The sequence below is a fragment of the Vespa velutina genome, chromosome 2 (assembly GCF_912470025.1).
Source record: "Vespa velutina chromosome 2, iVesVel2.1, whole genome shotgun sequence".
In the NCBI taxonomy this organism is placed as follows: Eukaryota; Metazoa; Arthropoda; class Insecta; order Hymenoptera; family Vespidae; genus Vespa; species Vespa velutina.
This window is the reverse complement of record NC_062189.1, coordinates 19781232-19798101: the sequence shown is the minus strand read 5'-3', so window position 1 is coordinate 19798101 and position 16870 is coordinate 19781232. Positions and strand designations below refer to the sequence as shown.

Below are 16870 nucleotides of genomic sequence, written 5' to 3'. Positions count from 1 at the left end.
CTCGCATATGAGAACGAATTATTCTTCCAGAGTTCCACCAACACAGCGATGCTCGCGTTTCGTTCTTCTCTCTCTCTCTCTCTCTCTCTCTCTCTCTCTCTCTCTCTCTCTCTTTCTCCTGTTCGTCCCCCACCCCATCCGTCCACTCGCCGGATACATTACCTCTACCTCGTGCTCCGCGCGTTCTCTCTCTCTCTCTCTCTCTCTCTCGTCGGTTGGTGTCTTACCGTGGGTCCAGTAGTAGCAAGACTGCCGAGCAGCGAATCGGCGAGATCGTTGCTGCTCTTGCCACTCGACCGGTGATTCCTGTCGGGAAAACGATACTGGAAAAGTTTGCGGGGAGAAGAGTGCGCGACGATATTTATCTCGTTGGAAATACTCGGAAATTTTGCGATCGCTCGTCAAGGTGAGAAGGATTAACAACAAGATATATTGTAAATATCAGCAGCGGCGAAGGAAAGGCACAAAGTATGAGAGAAAAACGAAAGAGGAGGAGGATGAGGATCGATCGTATGTAAGGGATTCTCGCAATAACGAGTCGTTAGACGTTTCTCGCGAAGAAGCGTGTACTTTTGAAGAGTCGACGATCCCAGTAAGTACTTGTAAAGGAGAGAACGCAGAAACTAGTTCCGGGCGCGTTTACTTTTTCGTTATGAAGAAAGAGGAAGATAGATAGATAGATAGATAGATAGATAGAGAGAGAGAGAGAGAGAGAGAGAGAGAGAGAGGGAGAGAGAGAGAGAATTTATAATCTTCTTTAAGAAAATTATAAATAGGTACGAGGACGGTCTCGAAGCAATATTTTCATGCCCGATGAAGCGACAATTAATTGGCTCGGCCAACGAGGACGAAAGGCAATATTTCTCTTTGAGCGAGTTCGTAGCGAGTGACGATGACGGTGCGCGATCCGCGCGCGGGATCACGATAATCGTGGGCCAATGGTCGCCGTCGATTGTGGATACCCCTTATGCTTAGACCAGCGTTTATCTCTCGGCGATCGACCGATAAAAGGGAATAGCGTGCAAGACCAGTGGCAATCGATATCGTCTAGGCCGTTTAGACCGGGCATCCCCGAGTAAGTAATCTCGCTTAAACGGCCCGCTACTTTTTGCCAACGTAACATGGCGTCGAGTACCACTTGGCGGGAAATAAGTTTTACCTTTCTTTTCTTACCGATTTTTCGCGAGACAATGCTGGATCTTGTAGCGCGACGGATCGAATCAAATATGTCATTTACAATGATAATAAATCCAATTTGATTGTTATTTTAGTGTGATAATTAAGCTTTCCTTTGTAACAACTTGATCTTTAGCGTTGCTAATTCGAATACTAGATCTCGTCATCTCGCATAATCTTGAAAGAACGTTTTCGTCGTCGTCGACGAGCAACGATTCTTCCAACGAGATTGGATAATAAGAAAGATTAATCTGCATGCTCGCTCGGTGGAATATTTGTACGTTAAATGAAGCGAGCATTAATTGGGGACAACGATGGCAACGTCGTGAAGATTCTGAAGGAATTTGCGATCGCCTCGCCGTCTAATTGGATTTAATTTAAGGAATTTATCTTGGAATAATGGAAAAAACAATGAAAATTCGATTCCCACGATATATCCTCTCTCTCTCTCTCTCTCGCGCGCGCGCGCGCACGTTAACGCGGACGTCTTGGTTAAACGTTTAGTTAAGTCTTGACGATAGAATCGAATTTTCAACAAGTTTTTACTCGAGTATAATTATTCGCGGGGAGGTCGTAAAAAAGGAATTTTACGAGGAACGATAGGCAAAGTGCTTTTTAAAAATTCTCGTAATAGATAAACTCGACGTATTATCGAAACGTAGATATCTGTCTTTTTTATAGTTATCGCAAAATGTTATACGCCGTACGTATATAAGTGCCGTCGTCGAGTACTGTCATTTCTCGGTTCCGTTCGTCCGACCGCTCGCTCGCACGCTCGTCGTTCGTTGAGAAAATAAGAGAGGGGCAAAAAAAGAAAAGGAGTCGCATCGAGGCGAATGGTGGCATTAAAAAATGGCAGACGCGTCATCGTGTCGCGTTGAAACAAATTCCAACATTTCCGGCCGGAGCGAAGTCTGTCTCCAAGTTGACGTTAGTGCGGCTTCGCCGAAGCGGCTTGGCATCGGCAGAAGCCGCTCGTTTCTCGCAACGTTTTGAAAAAGCTCTCACGTGTGCCTTGGAATCGACTCTTTCGCGTTGCTTCGCCGTGCCTCGATCCAGTACGCATCGGCATCTATTCGCCTTCTATCGGCATCTACTTGCTCACGTTCGATCGTCGAGCGTGCGAACTGGCCCCCGACGACGACTCCGAGCCGTCGAACCCGTCTGGGATATTAACGTTATATCCTCTTATATCTCTTCCCTTTTCTCTCTTACGTTCCAATATAGATGATATTGAATTCGAAAATGATTTCTATTTTATGGGCCTTTAACACGTCCAAGATATAATATATATGGAAAGGCGGTGATAGCATTCGCACATATCCGGTATGCAAAAGTCAGACCGACTACGAGCGAGGGAAAAAGGAAAGAGGTGGGATAGGTGAAAGGGCGTTGGGTTCGCTCGTTTGCCACGATACGTTCTACCTTATTCCGCGACTCGTGAAAATCCTTGACATCCATTTCGCTCGTCCTTTTACATTTTTCTCGAGCGTGTAAGGTCAGCCGAGTGTCTAACTCGCCTCTATTTCCTATTCCCATTACCAGAGATAGTAGCTACACCTATGAAATTATGGGATCTCGCGCGTAAGCGAGCGCGAGATAATATAACTCGGAGCAACTCGGAAATTGCGACCTCGGAGATGGATTCGACCTAGTCGCGAAGGTTTCATCGTGACACGCTGCGCCGTCGAAAGAGTTAAACGAGAGATATCCTCGTCTATTACGAGTGACACGATAACGCGTCCAATGAGTCCTCGCTACTTTTCAATCTCTCACGATCGATGCAACGCGTCCGTAATCTTTTCAGAGACATTATCCCACTAGCTCCTTCTTCCTACGACTTCTTTTACTATAATTATTCTGCTTGTATTATCGTTTAAGCCTCATTGAACATTTATTCCTTCCTTTTACTTTACTCCTTCCCCATATATATAAGGTCCAGGTCAGTGGAGAAATTGCGTCGATCTTAGAAATATTATTAATTTAGCGTTACCCAGAACCGTGGAATTTTCAAATGGCGCACGACGGACCTGTTAGACGTATATATACGAAGGATTTCGAGGCACATTCCTAGCGCTGCCGCGAAAGAAAAAAAGAAAAAGAAGCAAAAAAGGAGAATTATCCGAGCTAAGGCAATCCTCGCTCGTGCTCACCGTCGCGTCACCAGGCGCTGGCCGTACGAAAAGAAAAAAAAAAAAGAAGAAGAAAAAACCAAGCTTTGCCTAAGAAGCATTAGCTACGACTTTTTCTTTCCTCTCGCAACGTCTCGTTGACGTAACGTACGTAACGTACGTAACGTACGTAAGTAAGAACGTAAGTACGATCTCGCCGCGATCAAGGCCGAAGAAACTGCTCCAACGAAACGGTCATCTAGTTGATTCTATAAAAGAAATCGAGTGGACCGAGTACAAGCGCATAGGGGCCAAGGACGACGCGGCCGTCGTCGAGATACGATCGGACGTGATCGATGACGATCGAAACGTCCTTCCCGATCGTCTTCTTCTTTTTCCGTTCCTTTTCCTCCTCCGTCGAAAATCAAAGGAAACTTTTAACAATTTAACAATTTCGAAATGTCATTCCTTTTTTCGTCCATTTTCCGAGTCAAAACAATCGATAGCGTCCAAAAAACTCGAAGGATCTACTTAAAACTTTGTTCGTTCGACCTAATTCGCGAAACGTCTTTTAAAACGTCTTTTAGACATTTTTCAACGACTCTTTTCAATTCGCTTCAATAATTTGTAGAATTTATCGGGTCATTTTTATTAAATTTGTCGTAGAATAGTCTCGAGACAGGTCCTCGAAATATAAATAAAAGAATATAATGTAGAATATCGAATGAGAAAAGATAGGAGAAATATATATATATATATATATATATATATATATATATATATATATATATATGTATGTATGTATGTATGTATGTATGTATGTATGTATGTATGTATGTATATATGTATATACGTATATATGTATATATTCGAGTAAAAGAAAAAGAAAAAAAAACTCGGCTCTCTTTCTCTCCGTCTTAATCTTTCGCAATAATTACGTAAAGTTTAGTAGCGTCGTCGCACATGGCCCAAGAGAAGAAAAGTCAGGCAGTGTCTGTCTGTACGCGTGGCCGCTCATGAATCGGATGACTGTAACATCGAGGAAAGTCCGGAAGGCACGAGTCGTCTAAATATAATCCATCCTTACCCTCCTTATACCGGCGCGGCGCCCCGGTCTTGGGGATTCTCTCTCCTACCCCCAACCCCCTCCCACTCTCCATCTAGTTTTTCCTCGTCGCTCCTGCGATAAGGTGTCAGAAAATCTCGAAGAGGAAATCTTGAAAGAGACGGCGAATCGTGTCTTACTTGAATTAATTTCAATGGGATTGAAAATGACGTTTAGGAAAGTTTGCAACGATAGTGTTGGTGTGCAAGTATTCCTTTTAAAAATAGTATATAGCCCTACATCCGTAAATCGCTTAGAAAGAAAGTTCCTCTAAATATAAATATAGCCATTGGTGGAAAGCAACGGCGTATGCCGGCTTGTGAGACTAGTAAAAGTTTCTTAGCTTTATCGAACGAATAAAGAGATATTGCGACATCGAGCAAGAAATTGTTGAAAGAGGAGTGTAACGCCGTCCGAAAAGTTTAAAGATTATTTTCAACGAGTAATCGAAATTTAATGGGTGATCCACTTTAAATTCCGTTATTAGTTAGGTCGAAGAAATTCCGGAAAATGTCTTCTTTTCTATAAAATCAAATAGAATGCTAGTCGTTGCTAGCCGGTAGTAAGAGTGTGTCTTCGAGTGGGATGCTCAATTAGGACCCTCGCGAAGACATTTATCCGTGCAGGCAGGCATCCGCAGGGCAATTATTGCCTTTCCCCACTGGCTCCGTTTCTCTATGCCATTCTCGACGTTACATATTGCATATGTATATGTAGAACGGCTACATAGTATATGTAGAACGGAGCCGGTCTTCCGGCTCGAAGAACCGAACTCGCTCGTTTAAACGTTTCCACCCGCTAGTGATCTTGGGACGCTCTCGATGAGGCGTAAACCTTCTTTTAGCGAGAGTTACATCTCCATTTTATTCTTAGGCACGCTTCTCTCGATAGTCATCGTCTCTCGTAGGCGTAGCAGCGGCATCGCGGCTACGCGTCGGCGTATGAAAGGGAGAGGAAAAATGCAGCTTGCCGATTTATGCGCAATTCTTCTTTTCTTCTTTTCCCATTTCTCTCTCTCTCTCTCTCTCTCTCTCTCTCTCTCGCTCTCTCTCGCTCTCTCTCGCTCTCTCTCGCTCTCTCTCTCGCTCTCCTTCCACCGAGCCGGTCCGCTGGGAGAAGCCAAGACGTTACCATAAGGGGACATCTCTGGCCATCTTTGGAGCTCTCTCTCCGTACGCGCTCTCCTTCTTTTCCCGACTTGGTTGCGCGGACTCTCGCGCGTTCTCTCTCGCACACAGTTCTTTCTCGCTTATATATCCTCGATCATTCGTGTAAATCGAATGCTATTTTTAATTGACCCGTAATAATAAGAATCAAAGATGTTCCTACCTCGCCCTCTTTGACGATTCCTCGGCTTTTGATTTATGGGAGAGATAAAAGATATATCATCGATCTATGGTAGAGAGACTTTCGATGAGAAACTTTCGAGTCGTCTCACGATCTCCTCGTTATCAGAATTCACTTCGTGTTCTTTCCTTTACGAGTTGCTGCTCTACCTCGATTCCGCGTGAGATCTCGATAGAGAGGAAGCTCGAGGAAAAGGCAGAGGTTAAATAAAAAGGGCCAATACGTCGTCGTTCGACGTCGTCGTAGCGAGCCAATGTATTTGAAAGACAGAAGGAACGCATTAAAAAGAGATCGCGCCATAGCCATTTACGGCTGTCATCTCGCGTGGATGTGAGAGAGCCGTAAGACGATACGAGAAGTACTCCTTACGGAGATGTAAAGAAGAAACAAAACTCGAAAGACGAGATATAAACAGGAGAATATCGAAGGGTACTTAATTTTTTTTTTTTTCCTTTCCTTTATTTTTCAACGATCGGTCTGTATCGCATATGAAAATATTGCATAATATATAAATCGATAGTCTTATTTACTCTAACACGTAGATACGTACGTGTGTGAAAATGTTCTGTAACACTTAACGCGGCCAGCAAGTACGTATGTATATGTTTACAGAGCGACGCGCGCGCGGCCAAGAGAGACGCGTATATAGTTGCTGCGCGTTATACGAGCCAACGGGCGCACAGTCCTGGCTCACCTAGCTGTTGCGCGCGAGCGCAGAGCACCCGGGAGGATATCATCGGGTGAGTCATCTCGCTCCCTCCCTTTACTCTTCGCGTGCGTCTACACTTTCCTTACCAACAACGGAGAGAGAAGAGAAAGAGGGTCGGTGGTATCGGTACGTCGACGTTTCTCCTCCTCCTCCTCTTATTCGTTGTTGTGTCGCGTCGTCATCATCGTGGCCCATGCGAGCACGCTTCGTTTTCTGGGTAAAAGCCGACACCGAAGACAAAAGAGCACTCTTTCTCTCTCTCTCTCTCTCTCTCTCTCTCTCTCTCTCTCTCTCTCTCTCTCTCTCTCTCACCATCTACCTCTATCTATCTAGCTCTTTCTCCGCGTACTACTAAGCGCGCGCGTGCAACGTAGTACAAGGTGGTAGTACCACGATACTGCCCATGACCACAGTGGTCACGTTTCGTGGAAGCTTCTCTACACGAGAGAGTGTCCCTTTGTGTTAAGAGACCACCACCGAGTACGAGTTTCGAGTGTAACGCTCCTGTACCAGCTATGAATGTACAGCGAGATGTTCGGATAGCGATCGTTTGAAACAAATCTCGTGTTATATTTCTTACTCCGTTGTACTGGCTCTTCTCGTACTCGAGAGTCGTCGTAATTAGCCGACGTTGTGGGTGAGCGACCGAGCAAATGCATAGGTTCGAGCCTATGTTTTATATACACATATGTGTGTATGTATGTATGATGCACGCACGTACATATGTACGTACCTGTTGCCCGTCCCTATATTATGTGTACCCACCGTCCGTAGCCATTGTTGACACGTCGATAACGATACGATCTTTAACGTGCAAATATATATATCGTATTTGCAAGGGACCGTACTGGCATCGTTTGGATGAAAGAAAAAAACCTGACATTTGTTTCTTTCATTCGTCTAGCAAACGATTCGATAGGGTAGATAACGGCTTCTCGATTCGTCAACGGATTGGGTTCAGCCGTTCAGAGACGAGAAGGAGAATAATTTGAATATGGTAGCATTTGGTAAGCGCCTCGTCGTCTCTAACTCGTCGACTCCGTTTCGCGAGTAATGTTCGAGAGTAATTATTTCACTCGATTAATATGGATTACAGGGAATATATGTGACTCGATCGATGATTATGGCAGGGTGAACGGACATACGTCCCCATTCGTAAATGCGAAATAAGCGTGATTAAGACTTGACAGGTTAGCGATGGTTACTCGATGGAAATATTAATGTGATCTAAAGTAAATATTCTTATTCGTAGGCAAAAAATAGACTGCCTTAAGTATATAAAAATGTTTCCGATTAGATAGATAGGCAGGTGGCAAAGCTCGGTGATTCACGCGGTCGCATTTTCATCTTTTCCCATCTTCTTTCATGATCGATCATAAAGGTTTGCTCGTTGTGTTGCGCAGGTCGAGAACGTGAACCTGTGCGTGGGAGCGCTCCGAGCGCTCGGGGCAGACGTGGGGGCTGTGAATCCTGGAGAACTAGCGGCAGGATCAACCCTCTGGCCGGTCCTCGCTCTGCTCTTCGCCCTCTCGCGCTACAAGCAAAGAGCGAAACAACTTCAAGATATGCCCAGGTAAATTCGTCGTACGCTATCGAGCCCGAGATAACGTAGAAATCTACCGACAATATTACCGGCGCTCGACATAGCTATGGAAAAGTTCGTTGTTATCGACGTCGTCGTTTTATCGACGATCGCTAACAGAGTATAATCGTCTTCCGATATCCTTTCTTATCGACGATCGATCCACGGTACTGTGTACGATGGAATACGATGAAACGAAGATTGGAAACCACGCACGAGGTCTCCCATCTCGTCGATTCATTTTCTCGAGAGAAGAAAGTCTCTTATGGATGGTCGATAATTATGCGACAATGTATTAGTATAAAGAGAAGCGCAGAGATAAGGCATAATGTGTCTTTTCTTTTTTTCCTTCTTCTTCTTCTTCTTCTTCTTTTTTCTTTCACGAACGTTCTCGCTCTTTATGGTGCCGACGCGATCCTCGAGAAATGTTCTTTTCTTTTTTTCTTTTTTTCTTTTTTTTTTTTTTTTTTTTTTTTTCAGAAAAAAGATTTTTCTAGAAAAACGAGTTGGAAAGGAGATTCTATACGACTACGTAAATTTAATATATGTCATCTCCCTTAATTCTCGAGAAAGAGGAAGTACGGTTGGCATGATAATTTAAACGAATGGAAGGTGAATCGAAGCATAGGAGGACTCCCGTTTCGTTCGACCTTAGTAACGGGGTACTTCTTAGAGAGTTTTAGAGAACGCGTTTTTAAGAATCGCGTCTCTCCGTTAATTACGAAGGAATTAAAAGATTCCTTTGCTTTTCGCAAAGGCGATCGCCATTCAGGTATTTCCATCGAACAAAGACAAAGACGTTATCGACCTTTCGCCGGAGTCGATTATTATTACGATTATATGCTCTAGACGCGAAGGGAGGGCTCACCCACGCGATCAAGAGAAAGAAAAAGAAAGGGAAGCCATCGCCGAGCCGAGGAATTCCTTAATGATCCAAACTAGGGATGATTTTGAAATTCGATTCATGTTCGTGCGTCAAAGCGAATCGACGAATCGCTCCCTCGATGAGCTCTGCTCGAGGAAGGATAAAGTGATACTCGGCGAATGGTCGTTTCCGCAAATGTATCTTAGGGAATATCTCCGAGGTAGGTTTAATCTAACGCAACGAAATGTCGCGAGCTTAACATTTTACTTCCCAACGGCAGATCGATACGCGCAAAGGTTTCTTTGGTACCTAACGACCGAGGCGCGCGAGCACGAGTGCTCATTAACGCGAGCGTTAATCGAGCCGTGCGTACGATATTAAAACGCATATACGCATTCTCATAACGTACATTCTCTTCCCTTGACACGAGGCATTCCGTCTCGAAATAACGACTTTCGAAACGAGCTATTTCAATTTATTTTACCCGGGAACGATTTACGGATTTTGCGCAAAACCCGATGGCGACCTGGTAGACGCACATGTATAACACGGATATAGATGGAACGACGTTTATTCGAAGCGTGCCAAATGGTTCTCCTAGATCGGTAAGCATGTCGAATGTGAGAAATCGCCTGGCCTTACTTACCCCCTCGACGAGAGATACCAAAAAGCCGCTCTAAAAGGGAAACGTTGAAGAGATATAGCGAAAAGAAAATGTTGCCAACGAAGGAGGAAATATTATTGTTACGAGCGAGGTGCGCCCACGCTCGTAATAATAGTCTTCTCCTGGAGTAAAGGAAGGAAGGAAGGAAAGTCACGTGCGCAGGCGCCCAAGCGAAGGAGCGGTTTGTTAGCATAAAAATGGCTTTAAAATTGCCACAGCGATATCGAAAGAGCGCGGCGAGCAGCTCGGCGAGGGAAAGGAACATGGTGCTACTGACCGAAGGAGGACGAAGGAGGACGAAGGAGAACGAAGGAGGACGAAGGAGAACGATGGAGAACGATGGAGTACGAAGCGGTCAGAAGGGCAGAAGGCTCAAGAAACGAATCCGCCGATCGGCACGAAGATTCGCGACGATCGGAGTCGAGGAAATGGGTATTCAGTGAAGAAGGAAGGACAGATAACGCGAGAAGAAGAGAGGAAAAGTCGCTGCATACGCGGAGCTGCAAAGGTTTGACCGATGCTACGACCGACCGACCGACCGACCGACCGACCGACCGACCGACCGACCGACCGAACGAGAGACAGAAAAAGAGAGAGGGAGCTACAGTCGCAGGAGAGAGGATGCAGGATAGCGGAACTATCGTAAAGGGTGATGGTGGGGAAACTCGGCGAAGCTCATGCTAGAGAGAGAGAGAGAGAGAGAGAGAGAGAGAGAGAGAGAGAGAGAGAGAGAGAGAGAGAGAGAGAGAGAGAGAGAGAGAGAGAGAGAGAGAGAGAGAGAGTGGTGGTGGTGGCGGTGGCGGTGGCGGTGGCGACGGCGGCGGAGGCGGTCAAGAGAGAGAGAGAAGCCACGTGCTACGGGGGAACGGGAATGGTGTTCTCTCGGGCCTCAGTTTGAAACGGGCCATCAACGATGCCTACGCACCATGGCCGCACCATGAACAACCGTACGGAGTCGTCGTGTTCTTCATAACGTTTCGCCTTTCGTACTTAAGATTTACGACGGATTAACTATTATTCCTTAACCGCAAAGATGTTCGGTGATCTCTCGGTACGAGAGATTCGTCCTCGTCGTCGGACGACGGTCTTGATCGGTCCGAATCGTTGGTTCGATCGATAGGAAAATCGTTGCGCGACATCTCCGATACGTTCTTGCTCTCAGAGAATAAAGGGAGGAGGAGGAGGAGGGGGGGGGGAGGAAAAGTTGTTCCATACTTTTTTGTTATCGTCCGATCGAACAGCCTCGAGTGTGAAGTGATCGGAAGATAGTGTGCCGCCTCCGTGACTAGCTCTTCTCTAGCGTCGTTGTATTCGTTCGTTCGGTCGTTCGGTCGTTCTTTCGGTCGGTCGGTCGGTCGGTCGGTCGGTCGGTCGGTCTCTCTCCTTACGCCCCGTCGTCTAATGTGCTTAACCGCATTTCCTCTCGCGACTCGATCGACCGATCGATCCACTCTCGATCTTTCCCTTTGTCGACGAGGAGTCGTAGCGTTCGGCGATAAAGTTCGGCAGGCGTCCTCTCGATATGGGTAACAGTGGAAGCAGCGGCAACAGCAGAAAGGCACGAAGCTTGCCGAACTCGCCGGAAGCTCACAGGTATTCCTTCTTTTTGTATTTCGCGCGTTCTACTCTCACGTTACTACTCTTACGACAAAACAACTTAGATGCCTACGTGGAATCCAAGATGAGAATTAATATGCGTTTATGCATCGCGTCGGCCCGCCATTTCTTTCGAATATCAACGCAATCGCGTTCTAACCGCTGTATCGCTTTCGATCGTAGCAACGATAATACCAAGACTGCCACTAGAAATAACAGCTGCGCTTGACGATGGTAATACAAAACATGAACGTCCTTTAAAAACTCAACAACGTGCAGCTGGTGATCGGAGTCGAAACTATTTCCCCCCTTTTTTTTACGACTAGAATGTATAACCTATTCAACGACGCTTTTCCTTCCCAACATCGTTTCTTGTATCATGGAGCCACATTGTCGAGCCATAGATATTCGATTCAAATGATATTCTTCTTATTAGCCAACTGTCAAAACGTATCGAGCGTTTATATAAGAAAAAAAAAAAGAAAAAAGAAAAAGACAAAAAGGTTGGTTACAGTTTTTGCTTTTCCCTATGTAATAAAACATCGGAATCGGATCGTTTGTCTCCAAATTCACGTCGTTATCCCGGCTTATGTATTCCGATTCTTTGTTACTCGCGCGAGCGTCCAAAGACGGCTCTTTTGTGAGAGTAGACAGTTGGCGATTGTAAGGGGTTGCTGCTGGATGGTGCTGTGGTAAGGGACGCGCGGGCGTGGGCGCGTAATAATCGAGCCACGCAAAGTCCCTCTGCTACGATCTATATTGAGAAGGAAAACCAGATCCCTCCCTTTCTTCCTTGCTTGTCGTTCGTTCGTTCGTTCGTTCGTTCGCTCGCTCGCTCGCTCGCTAGCTGACTCGTTCGTTCGTTCGTTCGTTCGTTCGTTCTCTTCTCGTTGGAGGGTCGTCGAGAAGACCGGTTAGACCTTGGCCGTCGCCGTCGCCGTCGTCGAAACACGCTTCGACGCGTTTTCCATGTTCCTCGAATCTTTACCACCAAGTGCGCGTCGTTCTTCTTTCAAAATTAATCCTTTTCAAATTCACTCGCATTTTTTCCTTTGACAAACTCCCCTCTTCCCTTCGATCTCTCCTGCGTCAGAAAGGAAAGAATTTCAATATGATCCGAAGGCAAGATTCCGATTCCTTCGACCTATCGAAATTCTCAATTACGATGACGAGCACCGATTTGAATGCTTGGCATGGTAGTTACGTTGGCACTAGTTGTTTGTCCTCGATCTAGCCTCGTTAGAAATTCCAAGGAGATGAAGGAATTCAAGATGAAAGATTGGCAAGCCTCGACATTTTCTACTTTTCCGCTCGATCGTGCCCGAGAAGAAGAAAGATGGAATAATATCTATTAGAAAGAAATGAAATTTCATCGATAAGAATATGGAGAGTGAGTGGGAGGGAGAGAGACAAGTGTAACGAGGCATGCATCTTTTTCTACCCTTTCGTCGTCGCCCTTCGTGTCCTCCTCCAGTGGCTTTTTGTCACTCGAGGCCACTCGATTTCGCTGATTTATGCCCGGGATTCGTGCGATTATTTCACGCGCGCTCTCTCTCTCTCTCTCTCTCTCTCTCTCTCTCTCTCTCTCTCTCGCTCTCTCGCTCGCTCGCTCGCTCGCTCGCTCCATCAGCGCTTCTCTTTATTTAGCGTGCGAGTTCAAAGACATCACCGACTCCGAGAGTGACTCAATGTTTTCAATGTGAATGGTCGCAGAAATAGATCCTTCGCAGAAAAAGAGAGAGAGCGAAAAAGACGTACGAGTAAAAAAGAGAGAGAGAGAGAGAGAGAGGGAGAGAGAGATCTTCAAGATCGCACGTTGGACCGTTGTATAGAATTCGTTTATAATGGAGGATCGCTCATTCGGGAATTACCCAACGAGTAAGATCGAGCTATACTTTTATTTTTTTCTTCGATCCTTGGCAAAATGTACCTGCTTTAATGAATCTCGAGCGTACAACATTTTTTTCCTTTAATTTCATTACCTTCTTTATTATACTCTCCAGACTAATTACTTCATTAAGGAAAATTTGCAAGAGAATGAAATACGCGGTCGTTTGCGTGCCTAAAAATTGTCTTCTCGAATAGAAGATCTCAAGTTCGACTTTAAAGAGCATAAGAATATTGTGTAAAACTATTGATGCGTTAGGAAGAATGTGAAGGAGTGCGCGTGAGCATTTTGCCTTGGGGCTCGACGCATATTAAAACTCATCGAGAACGGAACGAAACGGGATTATGACATTGCGAATAAATTTTTTTCTTTGTCGCTCGACAAAGGAGAATTTCATTTTGAAACGCTTTCGTTATTGATCCGACAGGAAGAAAATGAGATAAGCTATTGAAATTATGACTGGTGATATATTTCCGAGGAAGTACATTCGAGTATTCGCGTTGATAGAACTTATCTTTTTCTCCTGAAATTACGTCAAGTATGTACGTTGAAGAGATTCAACTCAAAGCATAGTTTGATACGTTGCATTTGTTCAACGATAAAAAGTCGTCATTATGAATATTATTAAGTATAAAGCTCTTAATTCCGTATGAAAAGGCGATTATTCGAATTTCGAGGAGCCTCCCTTTAATAAAAAGAGAGGATTAGGAGGGAACAAAGAACGGTGATCGTTTCGAGTCTGGAGTCGATCGTCTTGTCGAAACAAAGTACGACGAATAGTTATCCAGTGTTGAGGGTGAAAAACAACGACGAAACTTCGTTATAATAGCATCATCCGGCGTAGGTAGCTAAACGGCTCGGTTTTCCTAGAAGCACTCGGTCCTTTTTTTCTCTCGAGATTATCTAAATTTATCTCTCGAGAGCTAAAACGCAACGTGCAACACCCGCTTTCTCTCTCTCTCTCTCTCTCTCTCTCTCTCTCTCTCTCTCGCTCGCTCGCTCGCTCGCTCGCTCCTGCTTCGTGTGCTTTCTCCGTCGTCGTCATTATCGTCTCTTCTCGTCGCAAACTGGACCCGAGAACCGGCCTGACATTCGCTGCCGTCTCCTATCACCAACAATTATCCCCAATATCTCGCATGGTTTACCGTTGCACCGTTCCGCACCGAGCCCGTTCGACGAATTAGACCGATCGAACGACTCTGCGTTCGACAGGGTGTGACGATATACGTATTCTTACGTAAACTTACCTTTCCTTCCAATAGATTCAGCTCGGATAAAAGCCTCTTCCGATTTGGCATTGAGTTTCGTTATTAACGTTATATAGTGGTTATGGTTATATAGTGTCTGTCGATGGGATCGATCGTTCCCAAATATAAATAATGAAATAATTTCTCGAATCGGTCGTTTGTACAAGGAACGTCGTTTGTACGAGAGTCCGCAGGGTGTCCCCCGATGTCACCGAATAGAAAGAATGCGCAAGGTGTGTCTACGTCCACGGCTCTTTCTCGACTACGTGGGTGTCCGTATATGCGTTAGCTTCGCGGTGGCTCGTAAATTAGGCTCGCGCGTAAAACGAGAAACGAGAATGGAAGTTGCGTGTCAAGAAAGTACTTACTCGGTCCAAGAGATATCGCGCTGTACGTGTAATTCTTAAGCTACAGGCAATCTCAAAAAGAACACCTCTTACAGATTCTTATAAACGTTAAAAATCAATTCTTTAATGTTCCTTGATCCTGCGTTTCAGATTACCATCGCCGTACAACAAGCAATCGGGTGTCGGTGGTGGTGCCGGGGTTGGGCCAGGGGGTGCGACGAGCATACCTTTACCCGCGACGGTGGCCGCAACGAGACGATGTCCTCCGGACAAAGTCAGACCTGCCCCAGCTCCCACGCATCAGTCTCCTCTTGGTAAGTTTCTATATATATAACTTATAACTTGTAACTTTCTTTATATAACTTATCTCTTACGCATTTCTATCTTGCCCGTCACTCTGCAATGCGATAAGGAAAGGCGATGATCGTTCGATTCGCAGGAATTGAAATTATTCTCGTTTGCTCGCTTCCGACTAAATAACGAGACTGCGACGTAGGATTCTCGATGGCGAGGGTTAAAACAAAGGCACGTTAGCGCGTTGCCACTTGACTGGTCAGCCGCAAGAAGAGCACCTTAAATATCATCGAGCTTGAAGCAGTAACGGGGCATGGGCGCAGCAAGGTGAAAGCCTGCTATGGAATAAAAGGCACGAGGAAGAGAGAGAGAGAGAGAGAGAGAGAGAGAGAGAGAGAGAGAGCGGGTGGGGGAGAGGGAGAATGCAGAGAAAAGGGAAGCCCAACGAGATCATATTTTCTTTCTCTTTCTTCCCTCTTTTTCCTTTTTTTTTTTTTTTGGTCGACCCTTCTTCATCCTATTCGTGCAAGCTGCTTTTAATGGAAAGTCATTAGCAGCTGACTCCATCCAACGGTTACTACGGGCGAGAGATATCGTTCGAGCATGCTCTCTTGATGTTGACGGCCCGTCTGGTTGCTCCTCCGACTCGTCTCTTCCGTCAACAGGCTTCTCGTTCGCGATATTCTCTCTCTTTCTCTCGCTTCATCCTCGTACGTTCCACTCTATCATCTCTTTTGCATTTACTGTCAGTCGATAGAACAGATATTCATGGACGTTCGCATCGAGCTCGTATTCTGTCGACTCGCAACGACTCTCTCTCTCTCTCTCTCTCTCTGTTTATCAAGAGGTCAAGAAAAATAACTTTGTTTCGACAGTCGATTGGCGTTAATTAGGTATCGATATCGAGTTAACGAAAGTTAAAAAGAGACCATTAGCCAACGAGTAGTCTACGAAGAGGTTGCTTTTAGCAACCCCATGCGCATTTCTGACTGCTGCAGGAAAACGTCCGGACCACCATGGAAACAGGGAGTTAGAGGGGTACGCGAGAGATATTCGTCCTCTTCTTTAAATATATGGACTCTCACGCACTCTGATCGTTTCGCGACTGCTCCCTGCACGTGCTGTATTTTGTGTTTGTGTGTGTCCGCGCGCGCTTGCGTGCTTTACGTTCGCGTTCCCCTATCTCGCATTGCTTAGCCCATACGCACGGAGATATTACCTACATCCATTGTGTAGGTGAACGTTCGTAGGTAGTTGGTACTCGCAGGAGAGAGAGAAATGGGGTGCCACCCCATACTATATACTTTACCCTCGACTCCCACGTTTCCAGGGCGTTCATGGCCAGATGTGCAGGCCGATTTACAGCGGTACTCAATTCTATCTTTCTCTCTTCCTATCGTCCGCGTTCGATCGATTCGTTCGAGATACGTGATATATGAAGAAATAACCGACAAGAACGAGGCATTAAGTAGGTAGACACGCGTAGATTTCTATATATCCTACTTCTCTATTCCCTCGTTATTCCGATTCTGGCAAACGTGATCGAGCCTAATGCGCTGGTGTCGATCCTTTGTTTACATGGTTGAGCGTCTCTATCAGAGCCGAGGTTTTAAGGGGATGCGCCTATGCCGTACCAGCTATCAAAGTGCGCGTGCCTCTGGCCCTTTCCAAGAGAACTCTGATAGCTACGGCGCAACGTAGAATGTGCGTTCAAAGTTGCTACGAAACGGACCCTCACTAGCGGCCTTTCTAGCTAGAGAGTTTAGGGCCAGTCTAATAGAGAGGAGCGCACGCGCGTACGGCTAACGCCTCGCGTGTCGTCTTGTACACCTCCTTTCCTACAAGTAACCAACCATCTCCATTGCTCCACGAACGAATCGCGAGCATTTTTCTTTGCTCGATCTAGTCTCGTTGCTCGATGAATATGTCCTATTGTTCT

General features: G+C 45.7%; 1 protein-coding gene and 1 long non-coding RNA gene across 11 annotated transcripts in view; one reads left to right on the top strand and one right to left on the bottom strand.

Annotated features, from left to right (window-relative positions):
- LOC124946787 (protein sickie) overlaps window positions 1–16870 on the top strand; it is an 84341-nt gene that overhangs the window by 30962 nt on the left and 36509 nt on the right. For 5 of the 10 annotated variants that reach the window (XM_047488013.1, XM_047488011.1, XM_047488010.1 and 2 more), the window contains 2 exons: window positions 7852–8021; window positions 14788–14951. In XM_047488013.1, coding sequence (XP_047343969.1) covers window positions 7852–8021; window positions 14788–14951 — 334 coding nt within the window. The other 5 variants (XM_047488018.1, XM_047488017.1, XM_047488019.1 and 2 more) reach the window with 5 other exon arrangements.
- On the bottom strand, window positions 5959–14544 carry LOC124946860. The gene is made up of 3 exons (XR_007100222.1): window positions 14291–14544; window positions 10775–12503; window positions 5959–7982 (listed from the first exon to the last, which is right to left on the bottom strand). It is a non-coding gene; the product is annotated as an uncharacterized LOC124946860 (long non-coding RNA).